The sequence below is a fragment of the Chenopodium quinoa genome, unplaced genomic scaffold (assembly GCF_001683475.1).
Source record: "Chenopodium quinoa cultivar QQ74 unplaced genomic scaffold, ASM168347v1, whole genome shotgun sequence".
Lineage (NCBI taxonomy): Eukaryota > Viridiplantae > Streptophyta > Magnoliopsida > Caryophyllales > Amaranthaceae > Chenopodium > Chenopodium quinoa.
In genome coordinates this window covers 3542970-3565638 of record NW_018743979.1, presented here as the reverse complement: position 1 = coordinate 3565638, position 22669 = coordinate 3542970, and the positions used below count along the sequence as shown (strand labels likewise).

At 38.6% G+C, this 22669-nt stretch overlaps 1 protein-coding gene across 1 annotated transcript; it reads left to right on the top strand.

Moving 5' to 3' along the window:
* Nucleotides 1-415: 415 nt before the first annotated feature.
* LOC110689959 lies at nucleotides 416-940 on the top strand. Its single transcript, XM_021866777.1, has one exon. The coding sequence runs from the start codon at nucleotides 416-418 to the stop codon at nucleotides 938-940; it is 525 nt and encodes a 174-aa protein (XP_021722469.1).
* Nucleotides 941-22669: the final 21729 nt, after the last annotated feature.

Here is a 22669-nt window from a genome sequence, read left to right as displayed (position 1 = left end):
TGACTTATCAAACCAAGAATAGTTTAGAACTATTAGCGATTGGACTGCTTACCTTCAAATAATAAGTGTCAAGACAAGACAAATCATGCTTAATCACTTATTGATTTTTGGGATCTTGGAATCGTTTTGTCCTCGCCTAAATGGGACAAACTTATAAATGTGTGAATAAACGTCAATAAGATAGAATGTTGCAAGTATGCTTTATATTTCAAACTTATTGGTTTATGAATGGTTATTCATTACAATTCTTTTCATTTATAGTACAATGTCTGCAACTAACACCAATAACAACCAGTTTTCTCTCTGCTTAATTCTCGACAGGGAGAAATTGAGTGGAACCAACTTCCTCAATTGGCAAAGGAATTTGAGGATTGTTCTTATGCAAGAACAATAGGAGTACATACTTGACGAAGAAATGCCTGCCACTCCAAATGAGGAGGTAACACAGGCTGCCCTAAACCGATGGATTGTTGCTAACCGGGATGTCAAATGCATCATGCTAGCTACAATGTCTCCAGATCTTCAAAAGACATTTTTTGAGAAGGAGATGACTTTTGAGATCATATCTGAACTTCAGAATATGTTTCAAGAGAAGGCTAGGACCGAAAGGTTCGAAACCCATCGGCAAATTCTTGAGAGCAAGCTCAAGAAAGGAGAGCCCATTAGCCCTCATGTACTCAAAATGATTGGATTATTTGAGAACATGGAGAGGCTTGATGAGGGTTACTCAAACGAGATGGCAATTGACATTATTCTCCACTCGCTGCATAAAGGTTATGATCAATTCAAGATGGACTATAACATGCAAAACATGGAAAAAACCCTCACAGAGCTTCACAAAATGTTGAAGCAGGCCGAGAAAACGCTCAAATATGAGGGGAAGCATGACGTGCTTATGGTAAAAAAGGGAAAGCCATTCAAGCGATCTGGCAAGAAGTAAGGCTATAAGGGGAAGGGTAAGAAGACCATTCTACCTAAGCCAAAAGCTACCAAAGGCGACAAGCAAAAAAAGATAGTCTCTTCTCCGTCCGACTCCGAATTATTTTACTGTAAGAAGAAGGGGCATTGGAAACGGGACTGCCTCAAGCTCAATAAGGATAAGAAGAACGACATTGTTGCTTATGGATCAAGTATATACGTTATAGAACTTAACTTTGCTAGAAATGCTTCATGGGTATTAGATACCGGATGTGGCTCACACTTATGTTCCAATTCTCAAGGACTAAGGAAAAGTAGAAAGCTAGCGAAGAGAGAAGTTCAGCATCAGGTAGGCAATGGAGCAAGGATTGTTGCCGTATCCGTAGGAATACTCAGTTTGTCTTTGCCCTCGGGCCTTGTTTTAGAACTAGATGAATGTTATCATGTTCTAAATATTCCCACAAACATTATTTCAATTTCGGCGTTGGTCGCCAAGGTTTTTGAATTTCGGATAAGGGACAATAGTTGTTTGTTTTATCTTGATAATGTTTTTTATGGTACAACATATTCAGAAAATGGTCTTTATGTGCTTTCATTAGACAAACGGGTTTACAATGTTGACAATGCCGCTAAAAGGGTTAAGATAATTGGGTCAAATCTAACATACTTGTGGCATTATCATCTAGGCCATATAAACATGAAACACATTAAGAAACTTCTTAACAGAGGCATTCTTAATTCATTTGACTTAAAGTCATTTGAAAACTGAGAAGGATGTTCACTTGGTAAGATGATAAAACAACCCTTCTCCAAGTTAGGAGAAAGGGCATGTGAATTATTGTGTCTCAAACACACGGATGTATGGGAACCAATGAGCACAATTGCTAGGAATGGTTATCGCTATTTCATCACATTCACGGACGACTATAGTAGATATAGTTATGTCTACCTAATGTTGCATAAATCTGAATCCTTTCAAAAGTTCATAGAATTTCAGAATGAAGTGGAAAATCAGCTGGGTAAGAAAATCAAAGCCCTTCGATCAAATCGAGGAGCCAAGTATTTGAGCTACGAATTCTACGATCATTTAAAATAACATGGTATTCCCAGAATTAACACCTCCCAAAACTCCATAATGGAACGAAGTGTCCGAGAGGAGGACTTGAACCTTGTTGGACATGGTTCGGTCCATGATGAGTCTTGCCGATCTTCCTATTTCTTTTTGGGGACATGCACTTCAAACTGCTGCACGAACACTAAACCATGCTCTGTCAAAAGCTGTCAAAAAGACTCCATATGAATTACCGACGAAGAAACCTCCATGGTTGTCTTTTCTTAAGATTTGGGTTTACGAAGAATGTGTCAAGAGACACATGACTGGCAAGCTTGGAAATTTTAAAAATGTTTCTTTGTGGGGTGTTTAAAATAAACAAGGGGGTATTACTTCTAAAACCAATCTAAGAACAAAGTATTTGTTGCTCGAGATGGTGTCTTTTTGGAAAAGGAGCATCTTTCCAAAATGACAAGTGGGAGGAAAATCGAACTTGATGAAGTTCGAGAGGATGAGCAATAAATCGAATCTGACAATCAAAAGGGCTTTGGAAGAAGTCGTTGATAAAATTCAGAGTCAAACCGATAATGTTAATGCTCAACCTATAACCCTGCGAAGGTCACAAAGGCCAAGATCTCAACTAGACAGATACCTCGGTGTTGTCTTAACCAAGAATCAAGACATCCTAGTTAGGGATGGCGATGGGCCAGCGACATACAAACAAGCTATGATGAGCCCTGACTCTGCTAAATGGCAAGAAGCCATGAAATATGAGATGTACTTCATGTTTGAGAATCAAGTTTGGGACTTGGTTGATTTGCCCGAAGGCTACAAACCTATCGGTTGCAAATGGATTTTCAAGTTGAAAACTGACAAAAATGGAGTTGTGTATATATACAAAGCTACACTGTTTGCAAAAGGTTACGGGCAAATTCATAGTGTTGATAATGATGAAACCTTTTCACCAGTTGCAATGCTTAAGTCCGTCCGGATTATCTTTGCAATTACCGCATATTATGGTTATGAAATATGGCAAATGGATGTCAAAATTGCCTTCTTCAATGGAATTTTGGAAGAGTTTGTGTAGATGACATAGCCTGAGGGTTTTGAAGATACAAATAATGTTGGGAAGGTATGCAAGCTTAAAAAATCCATTTATTAATTAAAGCAAGCTAGCAGGAGTTGGAATCTACGATTTGATGAAGAAATTAGCAAATTTGGCTTCAACAAGAATCTAGATAAGTCTTGTGTATACAAGAAGGTTAGTGGGAGTGACATTGCATTTCTAGTCTTATATGTTGATGACATATTGCTCATTGGGAACAACATTCCAATGCTGGATTCTGTAAGGACTTGGCTTGGAAAGTGTTTCTCAATGAAAGACTTGGGACAGGCACAATACATATTGGGCATCTAAAAGGATGATTGGATTAAGCCAAAGTACTTACATCGATAAGGTTCTAGCACGGTTCCAAATGGAGGGCGCCAAGAGAGGCCATCAACCCATGTCTCATGGTGTAACTCTCAACAAGAGTCAGTGTCCAAAGACACCTAATGAGCGAGAGAGAATGAATCAGATCCCATATGCTTCGCTAATAGAATCGATCATGTACGCCATGATATGTACAAGGTCGGATGTATCATATGCCTTAAGCGCTACGAGCCGATACCCATCAGAACCGGGAGAGGCACATTAGACTGCGGCTAAGAATATCCTAAAGTAACTGAAAAGGAACAAGGATAAATTCCTGGTCTATGGTGGGAGTAAGGATTCGGTTGTTGAAGGTTATACCGACGTGAGCTTCCTGACTAACAAAGACGACTTAAGATCACAATCTGGATACATATTCTGTCTAAATGGCGAAGCGTTTAATCGGAAGAGTGCTAAGAAAATCATTGTTGCAGATTCTACAACTGACACTACTAGAAAACAGGCAAATTTTGACGGACTAGTTCCGACAGACACGAAATTCCGTCGGAAAAAGAAAAATTTCCGACGGATTTATGTTCCATCGGAAATTTCTAACGAATTCAACAATTCCATCGGAAATTTCCAACGGAAATAAAATATGTCGGAATATACGTGCTTTCTGATGGATTTTTCCGTCTTAATTTACAAATTCCAATGGATTTATAGTCCGTCAAAAATTTCCGACAGAATTTTTCGTCAGAATATAATTAAAAAAAATAAAATCCTTTTTACCAAACCCTAAAACGCAGTCCCTTCCCCCTTCTATCTCCACCTCTCTATCTTTCTCTCTCCTCTTCTTCTTTTCTCTTTCGTTCTCTACTCTTTCTCCTTCACTTTCTCTACTCTTCTCCTTCTTCTTTTCTCTCTCCTTCTCCTTCCCTTCTCCTTTTCTTTCTTTCTCTCTTCTCTTCTCCTTCCCTTTCTCTCTTCTCTTTCCTCTTCTCTTTGTCGCCGGCGTGGGGTTGGACTGTTCACGACGCCGATTGGTCTTCTTTCTCGTCGTTGTGGAGGTGCGCTGTTCTCTACAAAATTATGGTTATTCAAATTCGACCATGAAAACTCTAGATCTAGAGTTCTCATGGCCGAATTTAGCCATATTAAACCAAATTCGAGGTGACATTCAAAGTCAAATTTGATTTTAAAGGTATGTTTTCTTGTTTTTAATTTTTTTTTTTTAATTGTTTTGTTAATTTTTGGGTTGTGGTTTTAGTTTTGGGCGGTTGTGGTGGGTTGATTTTGGTGGGTAGTTGGTCAGAATAAGTAGGGTTAGGGTGGTAGTTCAGGGTTTTTTTGGGTGGGTTTAGGTGATAGATCTGGGTTTAGTTGGGTGGTTTAAGGTGGGTGGGTTCGGATTAGGTGGGTTTAGGTGATAGATCTGGGTTAGTTGGGTGGTTTTACGTGGGTTAAGGTTAGGTTAGTTAAGGTGGTGGTTCTGGTGGGTGGGTTCGGGTTAGATGGGTTAAGGTGGTGGGTTAGGGTTAGGTGGGTTAAGGTGGTAGGTCTGGTAGGTGGGTTCGGGTTAGGTGGGTTAAGGTGGTGGGTTAGGGTTTAGTGGATTAAGGTGGTGCGACTGGTAAGTTAAGGCAGGTTAATTGGTTACGCGTGGTGGCGGTGGGGGCTAGAAGCGGTGGTGCGTTGAATTTATTAAAAAAAATTCTTCGTTGGAGTTTCCGGTGAATCCTACGAAAGTGAGTTAGTGTATATTCTTGTCCCCTTCTTTTCCTTTTTCTTTATTTGAAAAAATCTTTCATCCTACTCCTACTTGCTTTTGTTTTCGCTCGAGGATGAGCAAAAGTTTAGCTAGGGGGAGTTTAATGAGTGCCATTTATGGCACTCAAATGGAATTATTTTGGGATGATTTTAGTTGCTTTAATAGCTTTATTTATGCTTTTTCCTTAGTTTTAGTCTTTCATTCTCTAGTTGGTCTCATTCTAGTCTTTTCTACCTTTTTCTTATATTTTTGTAGATTTTACCATCTTTTCCCTTTTACTACTTTTCCTTTTTTTATTTTTAGGACTAAGGTGAAGTCCAAGGCCCTTCATGGTGATTCCTCGGGTTAGAAGATGCTCAAAGTGCAAGGTGGAAGCTCTCGTGTAGCTCACAAAGTAAGGGATGGCTTACTCCAAGATTTGATGCTTACGCCCTCATGCTGCACTCACATGAAAGTATGGTGTTCAACCCACCGTAAACTCATTTTAAGACTGCCATCGCCAATGACGATCAAGAGGAGCACACCCCTTACATTGAAGAATGCACGAAGGACGTCCCCTGTTCTAGTGGCGGGGGCGCGCATTCATTGAGCGCGGGCGTGCCACCTTAGCTCCCTGTTTTGTACCCCATTTTTCGCGACCGCACATTCCGGAGAGAGGGCACGCCTGTACGGGTTTCTTTTGCACGTCCACTTTATCTCTCCTTAGTTAGTTTTACTATATATAAGTTTTCCTTCTAATTTTAGAGAAAGAAGTTTTTTGGAGTTAGTTTTCTAGTTCTTAGATTTTAGAGAGAGAAACTTGAGAGAATTAGATGATTTCTACATTTGATTTCCTTCTACTTTGAATGCAAGCATAATTCCTTCGATTTTATCAAAGTCTGTAAGACTCTTCTTTTTCTTAATTCAACCTTTTGCATTTGATTATAATTAATTGTTGCAATTTCAAGTTTATTGATTGGTTTGATTCCTTATTGTTTGTTTTGCAATGATGATGATGATGATGATTTTGATGATTAGTTTAGTTTGGTTCTTCAATTTCAACATGCTTAGTGAGTAGATTCCTTGCTAGGGAGATGGTGAAGCATGCATGAATGATGGATTATTGCTAATTGATGGATTTTGATTGATAGAATGTTGTGATTAAATTGGTTGATAGAATTGTGCATGTGGTTGAATTGTTAAGGAGTAGCTAACCTTGATTTCCAAGCTAGATTGCATTGTGATTCCTAATGACACGAACCATTGATTTAAGGATTGCAATTATTGATTAAATTTGATTTGTGATTCTTCTTGCTAGTCATTCATAGAGGAAACCTAGTTTGACTTCTAGGAGATAACCCTTTGAGTTCTCTTAATTGCAATTACTATCCTCCTTTACAACATTTGGTTGATTAATTTCCCCTCAATTCGAATAACCATCATGATAGTATGTGGATCCTAATCCTTAGTGCTTTTTGAAAGGAATGGTGTCCTTTGAACAAGTGTATTTTTCCGATAGAGGGTTCGGAATTATTAGAAGGCTAATTATTCAGTGAGGTCAAGTGATCGGAATGCCTAGCTGGAGGTCGCTTTCGATCAGTAATATTAATATATTTGTTAATATTACAGCTTAATCTTGACTGATCCCTTCAGGTCACACCTAATCAAGTAACCGAACCGAAACGACGAATTAATCCGAAGGATTAAATGAGTCATTAGAGTATTACGAACAAAGACGTTGGATATCGAACTTAAAGCGTCGAAACCGAGCATCGTAAGTCGAGTCGAATTTAGAATTCGACGAGACGAGAAATCAAGCAAACGACAAATTTAAGCTAAGTCGTAGCTTCGCATTGGCCTAGCCATGCGAAGGCTAGGCTAGCATAGGGCACCAACCGCATCACATGGTTGTGTTGCAAGCAAAGCATGCATGTGCGTGCTAGGATTGCTGGCCGAGCATGCTTACGGGGTTGGTGCACCTGGTCGCACGCATGCTAGCAGCTGGCGCACCATGCGTGCTAGTGTGCTGGGCCTCGCACTCAGCCGCAAGCATAGCAAAAGCTAGGCTACGCCTAGCACGAGCATCGCAGCAGCAGCGTGCTTTGCGTGCGTGTGCTGTGGGTTGTGCGTGCTTGCGTGCTGAGTAGCGCCTAGCACAAGCAGCAGCTAGCTAGCGATGGCAGCACAGCATGTGCGTGTGCCGCACAGCAAGGCTTGCTAGAAGCAAGCCACAGCTTGTGCGTGTGGCTGCTCTTGCGTGTGGTTGGTTATGCGTGTGAAGGCATGTGTGTGTGGGTTTTCTTGGGGAGAAAGGGGAGGGTGGACCCCCCTTGTGGTCCTCACCTAACCCCTTGCTCACCACTTAACACTTGTCGTTTGTTGGTTCACTTGCATTTCAATTTTATTTTTGAATTAAAATATTGAATAAAGTGCATTTTACCAACTCTCCCACATTGATGGGAAATTGGAATTCAAGAGTTCCCTTCCCTATAAATACCAATAGTTTGGCATTGGGAAGGGACACTTGAGTTGTGAACTTTAAGGGATCTCTAAGAAGAAAATACCTTAGTTCTAATACTCTAAGTTCTTTTGGTCTAGCCCCAACTAAGCTTCAAGGTAGGGGTCGTTCGGGTCGGGTCTCGAGGGTAAGAGCCGTCGGAGGCTTGCGCATTTGCGGAGCTTTACGCTTTCAAGTACGAGCTCTTAGAAAGAGCGAAGCACGCATTAAGGGTAAGATCGTCTTTTTCTCTTTCTCTCACCTTGTTAATCAATTATGTGATTGTTAACTAATTAATATGCATGTTTAGTTACTTTAACTTGTGTGCGGATTTTGGGAGGGTTTCATTCCGCATAGTTTCGGACACTACGAAACCCAACACTTCTGATATTGAATTCCCTCTTTAGTCTAGTTGTTTAAGACCATAGTTAGTCATATTCAACATCCTTCTTATTCTTCGAAATAGCTTGACCTTAGGCTATAGTAACTTTTCTCCCATTCCTCGTTGTTCGACCCTTAACTTACCTTAAACTCGATTTAGGATTGGTCGAGTGTTTATAAATTAGACACCTTTGTCAAAAAACTATCGTAAAACCTTACTCGTCAAGATTTTACCGAGCTTAAAATGATTTCCGTAGATATCTTCCTCTAATGGTTATATCACGCTTAGAGGGTCCTAACTAACCATCTTTGGAAATTACGATCGTAATAGGGCCGATCATCAATCTAATGTGATCGTAATCGAGCTATCTCTTTTCAATATGATCGTAATCAAGCCGACCATCGCTTAATGTAATCGTAATCTGGCCAATCTCCAATCAAAGGTGTTCAATAAATAAGTGATCGTCATCGGGCCAATCATAAACCAAAATGTGATCGTAATCGGGCTAATCATCAATCAAATCAGGATCTTTGGTAAACGCCTCAATAATTTGTTCATCAATTGCTCATCACGAGGCTCAGGAAAAATCAATTGCTGATCACGAGGCTCAAGTGAATAATCATAGTCCAACAATTCGTTTTGTAGGATTCAAATTTTTTGATCTTCTTCATCGATCTATGTAAGTTTATCAGAAGCTTGGTCCACCAAGGCCTTAATGTACCTGCATCTGTACTTTGGACTATAGGACTTTGCTCTAATTCAACTCGACTTGATGTGATAATGTGTGTGACTCAATGTGCATAAACTCAACTCAATGTGACTCAATGTGCATGAACCGTGTGCATTTGTGTTGTGCTTGTGTGACTCGAAAATGCAAAAAAGGAAAAAAATTTCCGTCATTTTTGTTGAGGGTATCCGACTTCCTCCCAAAAAGAAAATTTGAAAAATGGGAAATCAAAATGAGTGAGTGTAAAAAATATTAAAAAAAATTCCTGAAAAGAATTCCAAATCATCAAGGATTAATCATGGTAAAAGATGGTAAGGAATTTGGGATAAGGTGGGAAAGGAAAGTTTAGTTCGGATCAAAATCGAATGTAATATGGAATAGTACGAGTCATATTAGGAATCAAATCAAAGAGTTGTACAAACGCATTCCATCGCAGGACGTCAGGTTCCATCGCACCGCATCAATGCTGGCGTGGCACGATGGGTCTTGTTGTCACAGCGCGATATACATATCGCGTCACATGGGTTTCGGGGAATCATACTCCGAATAGAAATATGTTTTTGTGTCGACTTTTGGTTATAAAAAGCCCCCGAATTCGTCATATCTCAGCATCCAAACTCTAAATTTTCATAATTCTTAGCTTTCATCATTTAGCAATCAAATTCTAGTAATCATGGCTAAAAATTTTACTGAGATCACTTGTGAATGGTGTCGGTATTTGACCAATGGTGAGCGAAAAGAGCTTGAATATTTTAACATGAATGGCCTATTGGGTCTCAGGAGTGTAGAATTTGATAGTGATTTCATTCATGCTGTAATAGAATATTAAGACCCCAACTATCATTGTTTTAGGCTAGGAAATGATGAAATTAGCCCTATGCCGGAGGAATTTGGAGCTATTTTTGGCTTTCCTTCTAGGCATCTTGCTATAAACCCTATAATTTGTGAGTATTATTATAAGGATTTTGAGCGTTTTTATAATCTTAGGGAAGCCGATTTAAATTCTATAGTTCTTGGAAAAGAAATAGATCTAAGAAAATTTGCATCATTTTACTTTAATAGACCTAAGTCTAGTTCTTTTCACATCTATAGAAGAATAGCCTTTTTATTTTGCATGTTTAGTCAACTTTTGCTCACTAATGGTAGTAACCATACGGGTCAAGCCATATTAGCAACAATTATAGAACAAGTTGATGCTGGAAGGAATCTCATGCCTGCAATTGTTGGAGAAACCATGATGAGTTTAGATGAATTGAAAAAGGATCCTAAAGAACCAATTCGAGGATCTCCTTTATTACTACTGGTATAAAATCAATACTTTTAATTAGATAAATCAAAAATATTAATTTTGCAATGTAACAATAGTTAATTTCTATGCTTGCAGATTTGGCTAATGGAGCGACTGGGATTGATTAATCCTCCTGATGATGTTGAAAATTACACTCCTATTACTTGTGAGAAGGAAGAAACGCTTTTCCATAAAGATGGGCTATCGGGAATTTTTCAAACTCGCGATTTCTCCATTAAGTGGGAAGTTCCATAGTGGAATATTGAGTAGATGAATGGAGTCAACAATCAAGCTCTCTGTCGCATCCCAAGCTTATCAAAGTTGACGTTTTATTTCCCTTCTAGAGTGATGAGAAAATATGGACTTGCACAAACTATCCCTTCCGGTGACAAACGTCGTCCTCATGAATATTCTGTTTCGAAGAATGTTGAGAGGTTTGATGATTATTGGTACGCGAGACCATTATGGACTGTTGTATCTGATAGAGTTCCTCCTCCACTGTCTCGGGAATACAAACAATGGTTACTCGCTCGAAATCAAAAAGGAAATGAACAAAGCTCGAAAATCAAACTCTAAGGGTGTAGAGAAGAGTAACATAAAAGACCGCCTTGGAGACAAGAAGGCTCCACCTAAAGAGTGTCTGGGCTCAAGAATTGAATTCAAGACTCCTATCATGCCTAAAAAGAAAGGTGTTATAGAGGGTAAAGGGAATAGAAAAGTTATTCCTATAGCAAAAGAAAAGAAAGTTTAGGTTGAGAAAAAGGTAGGGGTTTTTGCAAAAGGAGAGACTTCTTCCCCAAAGGTTTCACTTCGCTCATCTAAGGGCTTACTACTGGTAAAAGAATTATCAGATGATGATTATCAGATGATGAAGACACAGATAAGAACTGGAAAAGGTCTCGTAAGGAAAAAGAAGAGTAGATTTAGAGTATTGCTTTGCTTTTAATTTCATTAGACAATTTCAATTTGAAGTTAATTTTATTTTAAATAAGGCATAATGTCATTAATAATGTAGTTTCAATTTTTCAATTATCAATGCAATTTTAGCCTTTAATAAAATTAAATTCATTCCAATTCAATTTTATTTGAAATAATTTCCCAAGTACAAAAGTTGGGAGCAATGCAAAGACTTAGGTGATACGTCACATCACACATATATGCGTTCCCGTATTTCGTCATCCATGACTCGCATTGTTTGTAGCAACCTCTTCAACTGGAAGCTGCAGCAAAGGTCCGCACAATTTTGTCATTGACAAAACCAGTTATGACTTGCTAAAAATTTCGAACAATTTTAAATTAAACTACTCTTTTTGGGGATCCTAAATATGAGTCCAATTATTCATTCTTGACTTCGAAGCTTCTCAAAAATTGGTTTACATTTTCATGTATTTTGTTAATCATTTGTGATTATGTAATTTGTTTCAGAAATAATCCGAATACTAAATTGGAAAATTTTCGAACCAATTCGAATATTGAGAGATCGCAATTATTCGCACTTTACTCGACTTAAAAAATCGAATTCTAGCGTGAAATGATAAAACTCTCACGGTATGATGGCCAATGCGGCACGACGACCCTGTCGCGGCACGTTGGTCCTATCGTGGCACAATAGCTCTGTCATGGCACGATGGTCCTTGTTCTTTTCTTGCGATTTCAGTATTGGATTAATGTTTTTTCAAAGGCGCGATTTTAAATGCTTAAAGTGGTCGCACCCTACGGAAGGGTTGCCTACGTATCCTTAGTATTAAGGAATCAGGCCAAATGTAGCTCTCTTGGGTATAAAACTCGTTAGATTATTGGTAGAACTTCTTAATTTTGTCAAGGTTTTTCATACTTGAGAATTCGTTGTCGTCCATATCTGTTAGTTTAGCCGCACCTCCAGACAGGATAGCTTTCACGATGTATGGTCCAGACTAATTAGGCCTAAACTTGCCTCTTGGGTTTAGTACATTCTTTCTGAGTGCTTTCAACATCAAGTATCCTTCTTTAATGTTTCTTGTCTTGACCTTTTTGTTAAAGTGTCTAGCCATGCAATTTTGATAGCATTGGACATGATATAAGGCTTCTAGTCATTTCTCATCGAGTAGAATTAGCACTTCATATCGTGCTCTTGTCCATTCAACCTCGTTAAGTTTACTTTCCAATGCTATGCGCAAGGAAGGTATTTCTAGTACTACAGGTTGTACGGTGTCCATTCCATAGACCAGGGAGAATGGCGTAGATCCTGTGGATGAGCGGATTAACGTGTGATAACCCCAAAGAACAAAATGGAGTTTAGCAGGCCAATGCTTATAATTCTCTGTCATCTTTTCGATGATAGTATTTAAATTTTTATTGGTTGCCTCTACTGCACCGTTTGCTTGAGGTCTTTATGGAGAAGAGTGATGATGTTCAATATCATACTTTTTAAGAAGATCTTCACACTTCGCTTGAAAGTGAGTACCATTGTCGCTTATCATTTCATATGGGACTCCATATTGACATATGATGTTTCTTTCTATGAAGAGTGCCACATGTTTTGCAGTGAGTTTCGCATATGATGCTGCTTTAACCCACTTGGTGAAATAATCGATGGCAATGAGGATGTATTTATGGCCTCCTAATCCAGGTGGAGAGATTTTTCCAATGATATCTATTCCCCATGTTGAGAATGGCCATGAAGATGTGTACGTGTAAAGCAGAGACGGTAGAACGTGTTGCAAGTTAGCATATATTTGGCACTTTGCACACCTCTTCACATATTAATGGCAATCTCTTTTCATGGTAGTCCAATAATAGCCTTGGCGCATAACTTTCTGGACTAGCATTTTACCATTCATGTGTGTTCCACATGCTCCTTCGTGGATGATTCTCATTGCCTTTTGCGCCTCCTTTTTGCCTACACATAGGCAGAGCTCTTCCTTTAGGTACTCTTTTATGGAGTTCACCATTGATGGGTACATACGATGAAGCTAGGAGTCTCAAAGAGCGTTTTGCTCTCTTGCCAGTATTAGGTGGATATTCCCCTTTAGTGACATAGTTGAAGATGTCCATGTACCATGGTTCTTCTTTGTCCTCTTAGACTTCTTCTTCATCCTCAAGGGCTTGGACATAGGCGGGCTTATGCCTTTTCTCTATGGTTGGAGGCATTTGCTCGGTTTCCTTAGGATTTCTAACCATTGAGGCTAGTCTTACTAAGGCATCTGCAAATTGGTTCTCTTCTCTTGGCAGATATGTGTACTCTACCTTGTCAAGTTTATTGGTGAGAGTTTCCATGTAAGTTTGGTATGGAGCTAGACTTTCACTCCTCACCTTCTACCTCTTGGAAATCTGATTGATGATAAGGAATGAGTCTCCAAATATTTGAAGCTTTTTTTACTCCAAGTGTCAATGCTGTTTTGAGACCTACCACACATGCTTCATATTCTCCTGCATTGTTGGTTACATCGAAGTCAAGTTCTATTGAAATTGGGATGTGCTCTTCATTGGGTGACACTAGTTAGACTCCTACGCCACAACCCTTTTGATTGGATGCACCGTCATAGTATAGTATCCAGGTGTCATCCTGGGTGACAAGTAATTCTTCATTTGGAAACTCATTTTCTTGCACTGGTGTCAAGTCTTCTAGTGGAAAGTCAGCCAAGAAGTCAGAAACTATGGATCCCTTAATAGACTTTTGAGGCACAAATCTTAAGTCAAATTGAGCCAACTCTAGATGAAAAAGCTAATTTGGCACCGGTTCAAACCCCCCCTAAAGCTAATTGCATGCTTGGCACCAGTTTTGGTTAGAACCGATGCCAACTCTTAATTTCTTTGGTCCCGCCCGTTTTATTTGGCACCGGTTTTTAAGAACCGGTGCTATAGGGGGGGTGCCTATTTAATTTTTTATACTAGTGCAAGGTGACTATCCATCTTGATATTCTTCCATTAAGTGTGGACTTCTCGAAGAGGTATTTGAGGGGATCCATTTAAGACACCACATGGACGGTGTAAACGGGCATGTAATCCCTTAGCTTCTTTGTGGCCCACACCAGGGCAAGGCACAATTTTTCAAGTGGTGTATAGCGAACCTCATATTCAAGAATCTTCTTACTTAGGTAGTAGATGGTGTTTTCTTTACCATCTACTTCTTGCGTAAGCATAGCCACCATTATTTCCTTGGTGACTGTCATATATAAAAGAAGGGGAATTTCTGGCAATGCTGGTGCTAGTACAAGAGGATTTGCAAGATAGGATTTAATTCTATCAAAGGCTTCTTGACACTCATCGTCCCATACTACTAGTATATTCTTCGTGAGTTTCTTGAATATTGGTTCACATACTGTGGTAAGCTTTGATATGAACCTATTTGAAGGTTCAATGGGCACTCAAGAGGGGGGGGGTGAATTGAGTGTTAAGTAATCGTTAGCGATTTTTGCTTCTTTTCGGATTATGTGTAAGGAACCAGTTGTGCTGGTTCCCTTATGCAGCGGAATAAAACAAAGCAATAAAGAACACCACAGATTTAACGAGGTTCAGCCAACTCTGGCCTACGTCCTCCTATCCTAAGTCCTTTATTAATCTACTCCGAAAAATAAAGACAAAGAACACTCTACTGTTTCCCTACTCCGGGAACAAGTAAACCCCACACTCTACTCCGAATGTGCTCTAAACTTACCCTCGTAAGTTCCTAGTGTGTTTGAACTCACAAACACTCACCAAGTCTTCAACCCCTCTGTCAAAGACTTAATACAAGATCAAGAACTCTCTAATGATCTAACTCTCAAAAGTCAAATAGAGAAAAACGTTAAAACACTATTATGCTCTTGTATATCACTTAATAATTGAATTAGTGCTTTTAGCTCTCAAAAATAAAACTCTATTAAAATGCGTGAGAGTCGTGTCTGATTATTCAGAATAAGATGTGTTTTTATAGGTTAGTTAGCTAAACCCTAGTTACCTTAAATCATGCATATAAGATATATACGATTTATGGTAAGTATTTATCTTAATTGATTTGATCACAAGATAAAATCAATTTAAGATAAAATACTTCCTAGTTTTTAGCTAACCAAAAATATCATCTTATTCTTAGCTGCTTGGATATATTTTAAATCAATATTTTTCGGAAAATATCTTTTTATAAAATCTTTGTAAAAACGGCAGCTTGAATAATCTGTTCAGTTAACCTGGTTCCCTGGCCTGGTTCCCTGAACTGAATATGTTATGAAATTTGTTCCAAACCTTGTACCAAATTTCATAACGATATTTAATATACTAAAAGCACTTTATATACTCAATTATATAAGTTATACTACGGAGCATTTACATGAAGTTCCTAAATAACTCTTTGAGTGTAGTCTTCCTTCATGCATTCGTTAAGTCTTGAAAGCTTCCATGAATGAACTCAATTATTGACCAAAGGACCTTCCTTTAAGTTGATCGAAAATCCTTTCAAGCTTCCAGTCTTAGAAATCAACTTAGATACTGCACATTCAACAAAGTTAATGTACAATCCTAAATAAGTAACTGCCTTTCATAAAAGCAGTTTGAGAAAACAGTTTATACTGGTTTCCTACCAGTGCATAGCTCATTCATCATCTAACTGTTCCCTGTATAAAGATAAGTTAGTTCAACAAATATCTCATATAAGTAATAACTTATCTAGGGAAACAGTGTTCTATTTTAGCTGGTTTCCCCAACTGTATTGAAAACTTTCAAAGACCTGTTTCCCTTAGCTGTTTGTCATCATTCAAAACTATCAATCAAAACCTAAAGGACTCAACAAATTCCCCCTTTTTGATGATGACAAACATTTGAAGTTTCTGCACCTGTGAACATACTCAAAAGAAAGTAGTCAAAAACTTCAAGGACTCAAGACTCAATGGAACAAGTCAGTTAAGCCAACTGGTTCCCTAAACAGAAACAGAAAATAAAATAAAGTCAAAGTAAAAGTAAAAAGACTCAAAAGCGACTCAATCTAAACTAGTAAAGACTATAGGCTTCAACTTCAACTATTTTCCCCCTTTTGGCATCATTAAAAAGATATGCAAAAGTAGCCTCTCATGCATAAAGTAACGTGCTAAACCATCCAATGGCATCAACCATTATACAAATAAAGTGCTGCAAAAGAAGGTTAGATTAGTCAAAGTAAAGCCATGCCAACAATAAAGATCATAGTTTAATACAAACCATCAAAAGTAAACGATAAAGCCCAAATCCATATCAAAACAAATTCATGGATTGGGAGGAATAAAAACAGTCCAACAGAATCAGTTATTCAGAATATAATATAATAAAGGTAGGCTAAATGAAAAAGAAAACAGATTCAATCATCATCATCATTTTCATCATCTTCTTCCTCTTCTTCAGTGTCAGCCTCCTCAACTGCTTCATCCTGGTTCTCCTCCTCTTCATTGTCATCTTCCTGCTGGTCTGTTTGCTGGTCCTCCTCAACTTGTTCCTTCTCAATTCCAGAACTACCAGCAACTTGTTTCTCTAACTTGCTCATCCTCATAATAAAGAAGTAGATAAACTTTCCACTAAGGTCACTAACTTGCTAAGCTGATCCCCTACAGCACTCATCTTCTCTTCCTGACTCTCCAGCCTCTTAAGAATAACCTTCTGACCTGCTGGTTCCTCTGCCTTCTGTTTCTTCTTGGCAGGCTTAGGAGTCTCTACTGGTTCCTCCTCCCTAAACTTCAACACCCCAGCACTTATGATCAACCCCTTTTGTTTCAGAATACCTTTGGTAAACACTATTACAGGAGCAGTTGATCCACTAAGAGAAACATTATTCTCTTTAAGAAGCTTAGTTATGTAAGAACCATAAGGAAGAGAATGGTGGGAGGAATTATAGCAATTCATCATATGGTTTATCATTAGGGAAGGGAGATTTATCTTAATCTTATTCATCAGCAAATATATAAGCACCATTTCCATGATGCGCACAAAACCCCTACCTTGTGCTCGAGGAATAATCATCTTGTTACACAGAGAATGAAGAACCAGCATCACTGGTTCCTTCAAGCTACCAGTTTTAAAAGTTCCAGCTTTCTTTGGAACTTTCCCTCCAAACACAAAGTCATGCACTTCATCTGGACTGACCCCAATAAGTGTGGGCCATCCATCTCCAGAATACTCATCAAAACCATCTCTGGGTATATTCAACAACCCAGCCAAACTTGCAACAGACACATTTACTTCAACATCATTCACAGCTGAACCTAACGACCTATCCAACATTTGTTTCAAATTTACATAAAACTTTCTAACACCATCAATATTAGCATCACAGACATCAAACAAAGCCATCCAACCTTGATATTCTAACAACTCTTTCACATCACTTAAGGCACTTTCATCAAAATAACCAACTTCTGTTTTACAACCAGATAGCACAACCCTAGAACCTAAATCAGTCATACCAACAGATGGAGATTCTACTGACATACCTCTTGTAGACTTCCGTGCTGTTCTCTTTCGTTTGGAACCAGCAGAGTCCATCGACTGTTCCTCCACTACTACTTCGCCAATGTTTTTCAGGGAAGACCTAGTCACTCTGCTGTGAACCAAGGGTTTTGAAGTCCCCTTTTTCTGCCCAATAATCTGTAGATCCGCTTCTTCACTTCTAACTTCCTCCTCTTCCCTTTCTCCAACAGTATTGAAGAATTCTTCAGCGCTTTTGGGCTGGTCCCCCTGAGATGAGGCAGGTTCTTTGATGATGGAATCATCAGCCTCAGGGGTTTTGGGTAAAGGTGCATTTTTGGGAGGTGGAGGTGAGGGAGATTTAGAAGATGGAGACTGAGTTGGTGATGGGTTCTTTGTGGTAGTAGGAGGTGAATTGCTCGATAAAGTCGGAGCAAGGTTAGTTTCAGTGATGGTGGTCTCCTTCAATTGAGTGGACTCACTTGCTTGAGTCTTCTCCTTTCCTTTCTTAGCTGAATCCTTGGCTGATTTCCTTACCATTGTAGCAAACAAGCTTCAAAATTTAGTAGGAATTTGAGAGAGATGAAAACGGAGTGAACAGTGATTAGGGTACCACTTTTGAACGAGAGAGAGGATGAATTCAATGATGATGTGATGTGAAACTGTATCAATGTGTTAGTGTGTATTTATATTAATTGCACAACATATGAATTCCAAAAACTAGCCGGTTGAGAATCAAAATAAACGGAAAAGATAATTTCAAAAATTGAAAATTTAAAATATGGTAATTATCTTTTTACCAAAAAAAAATCAACCAACTATAAATTAGGCAATTAAATATATTTGCCTCTTTGTAGGATAAGAATAACTAAAATAAGATAATTCTTTGCAAGAAGAAATCATCTTATAGTAATCTTCCAAAAATAAAATATTTTCGGATGACATATCAGAGCTGAACTGTTGTTTCCTCTTGCTGGTACCTGTACTGAACCAGTCATTCTATTCTCAGCATGTTTCAAAATAACTTCTCCTGTTCTTATACAACAATAATCCACTTAGGTTATTTACACAATATTTGTAAGTAAGCAACATAGTTATATACACAATCAGTACAAAAGCATACCTATTCTAGCCAATCATTGAAGGAAATAATTGAAGCCAACTCCTAAAATCTAACTAGACCTAAAAGGACTCTTAACCTACAAAAGGACTCTCTACATAAAGGCTTTGTGAAGATATCAGCTATTTGATCTTCACTTTTACAAAACAACATCTCCACCAATCCTTTTTCCACATTGTCTCTTAGAAAATGGTGTCTTATCTCAATGTGTTTGGTCTTGGAGTGTTGCACGGGGTTCTTTGAAATATTGATTGCACTAGTGTTATCACAAAAAATAGGAACACTTTTATAAATAACACCAAAATCTTTCAGCTGGTTCCTTATCCACAGTAGCTGGGAACAGCATGAAGCTGCAGCTATATATTCTGACTCTGCTGTGGATAGGGCCACTGAATTTTGCTTTTTAGAACCCCATGATATAAGACAAGAGCCAAGGAAGTGTGCCATACCTGATGTGCTCTTTCTATCAACTAGGAAACCAGCATAATCTGCATCTGTATATCCAATGAGATCAATGGTACTGGCTTTGGGGTACCACAAAAATAGATCTGCTGTTCCCACAAGATACCTAAGTATCCTTCTAACAGCCTTCAAGTGAGATTCCTTTGGATTGCTTTGAAACCTAGCACACAAACCAACAGAAAACACAATGTCAGGTCTACTAGTTGTTAGGTAAAGTAGAGAACCAATCATTCCTCTATAAAGCGTAGCTTCAACATTTTTTCCCTTAAGATCAGCATCCAACTTTGTGGATGTGGGAACAGGTGTATCATAAGCTTTGTTGTTCTCCATGCCAAACTTTTTCAGCAGCTCTTTTAAGTACTTTTGTTGATGAATCATTATACCATCATTTGTTTGCTTAATCTGCAGCCCTAGGAAGAACCCTAGTTCTCCCATCATACTCATTTCGAATTCACTCTGCATAAGATTTGCAAATTCATCACACAAAGTTTGATTAGTAGCACCAAATAAAATATCATCAACATAAATTTGTACTACAATCAAGTGTTTCCCCCTGGTTTTTATGAACAAGGTCTTGTCTACTGTTCCCCTCTTGTAATCATTTGCCATCAAGAAATTGGACAGTCTTTCATACCAAGCCCTTGGAGCTTGTTTTAAGCCATATAATGCTTTATCCAACTTGTATACATGCTGGGGAAACAGTGCATCTTCAAAACCAGGTGGCTGCTCCACATATACTTCTTCCTTCAAATAGCCATTAAGGAAGGCAGTCTTCACATCCATCTGAAACAGCTTAAAATTCATGTGAGCAGCATAAGCAATTAAAATCCTAATAGCCTCTAGCCTAGCTACTGGTGCAAACGTCTCATCATAGTCAATTCCTTCTTGTTGATTGTACCCTTGCACCACTAGCCTTGCTTTGTTTCTGACTATAGTACCAAGGTCATCTAACTTGTTTCTAAAGACCCATCTAGTACCAATGACTGATCTTTCCTTTGGACGGGGAACCAGGTGCCAAACCTGGTTCCTCTGAAACTGATTTAGCTCATCTTGCATAGCTAGTACCCAATCAGGATCAGTCAATGCCATTTTATAGTCAGTAGGCTCTACATTAGACAGGAAAGAATAGAAGGCACAAAAGTTTTGAAAAACACTTCTTCTCGTATGAATCCCCTTATTTATATCACTAATTATTTGATCAGTGGGATGAGAAGATTTATATCTAAAACTTTTGAAATTAAGACTGTTTTGTGCTTCCTCATTAAGTTGGGAACCAGCATGTTCATGAATCTCTTCTTCTTCTGAGGAGCCAGGAGGATTCACATTCATGCTGTTTCCTCTATCATTACTTACCTCAGGTTCAGGGGTGGTACCTTCTTCTGTTCCCCCTGAACTCATTACCTGTCTATTATTTGAGGAACCATCAGGACTTGGTTCCCCTTCAGAATCCTCATTATCTCCATTTTCTTCTCTAGGCACTTCATCATTATCATCTGGTGGAGTATTTGGTAGGCCTAGATCTGCTTGCACTTCATCTGTGGGACCAGTATACTAGTTCCCCGTGAAATCCATCAATCCAATCACTTCATCAGGTTGTACCTGCGCAATCTCAGAAGACATGTTATCATCAAAAATGACATGGACACTCTCCTCAACACAAATAGTCCTTTTATTGAAGACTCTATATGCTTTGCTGTGAGAAGAGTATCCAAGAAAGATTCCCTCATCACTTCTAGGATCAAACTTATCAAGTTGATCCTTCCCATTATTATGCACATAACATTTACATCCAAAGACACGAAAGTATGTGATGTTGGGCTTTCGACCTTTAAGAAGTTCATAGGGAGTCTTATTTAACTTTGGTCTAATGAGACCTCTATTCAATATATAGCAAGCAGTGTCAACAGCTTCTCCCCAAAAACTCTTTGGGAGACCACTCTCAATGAGCATCGTCCTCGCCATCTCCTCAAGAGTTCTATTCTTCCTTTCTACAACACCATTTTGTTGAGGTATTCTAGGGGCTGAGAAGTTGTGATTAACTCCATGTTCCCTACAATAATCAATAAAGTTAGCATTATCAAATTCAGTACCATGGTCTGATCTTACCGAGACCAGCTTGTGGGTGAGCTGGTTCTCCACTTGTTTCACCAATGTTACCCATTCTTCAAACGTTTCATCCTTTGTGTGTAACATCATTACCCAAGTGTACCTGGAATAATCATCAACCATAACACAGACATATCTATGACCTCTTCGACTTTGTACTCTCATGGGACCACACAAGTCAATGTGTACAAGTTCGAAGGGTCTGCTGGTACTCAAAACAGTTTTAGGCTTAAAAGAGATTTTGACCTGTTTCCCCCTTACACATTCAGAACAAACTTTATCAGCTTCATACTTAATGTTAGGAAGACCTACCACTAAGTCATGTGCTTTAAGTTTGTTTAGAAGTGTTAGGCTAGCATGTCCAAACCTCTTATGCCAAATCCATTGATTATTGTCAGAAACAGCTCTCAAACAGATGGACTTGTCTTGAGGGATTTTATCTAAGAAGGTGATGTAGACATCATGCTTCCTGGTTCCCTCACATACAAGTTCTCCTGTTTGTGAGTTAACTATGTGACATAGGTTGGCTTGAAACTCAACTCTATTACCTTTGTCACATAATTGAGAAATACTCAAGAGATTATGTTGCAAGCCTTCAACATAATAAACATCATCTATTGCGTTAGAAAGTGTCTTACCAACCTTACCTAAACCAGTGATGGTTCCCTTGCTGTTATCCCCAAAGGTGACACTTCCTCCATCAAAGGCCACTAGTGAAAGGAATTGATCTTTATCCCCGGACATGTGTCTTGAGCAACCACTGTCCAAATACCAATAGGTGTCTCCCTTCACTCTAGCCTGCAAGAGTAAATCAAACATTAGTTTTAGGAACCCAAACACACTTGGGTCCCTTTTCAACAACATTAACATCTTGTTGATCCTTTCTTCTCCACACATACATTACACTCTTGCTGTTCTTATTAGCACTAATTTTCTTAGCTGGACATTCATGTATCTTATGTCCATTCTTACCACAATGAAAACACACGTGCATCTCTTTAGTCATGACATACTTACCTCGCTGATATTCTTTGATCCAGGTGGTTTCTCTGGGAGACCAGTTAGTCCTGGTTCTTTGTCTAGTATAACCAAGACCAAATTTTCCTTTGTTTCCTCCTGATGAAGTCAGATGGTCCAAGGTTCTTTGTGCATTCAGTAGCTTATCCACATGTCTATGACTGTCATGCAATTCCCTTTCTTTTGTTTCAAGTGTCTTAACTAACAACTCGTTTTTCTCTTTCAAAAACTCAAAGTTACTTTTTAAAGTTGCAAGTTGTAAGTTAAGATCTAAAACCATAGGGTCATTAGACATGTCAATAACTACTGATTGCTTTTCACTTTTTAGTTGATTAAATTCAGCATGTAACTTATAGATAGTACTTTCATATTCATTAATCATACTGCTGACTTCAATGCTAGTTCCAGTAGGAGAACCAGGGGGCTGAACAGCTTTAAGTGAAGCAATTTCTTTGTGAGAATTTTCTAAGTTGAAAGCCAATGTTTCAAAGGCCTTCAACAGAGAAGTTCTATTGCAAGAATTTGCTTTACTTATGACTGTTAAAAAATCAAGG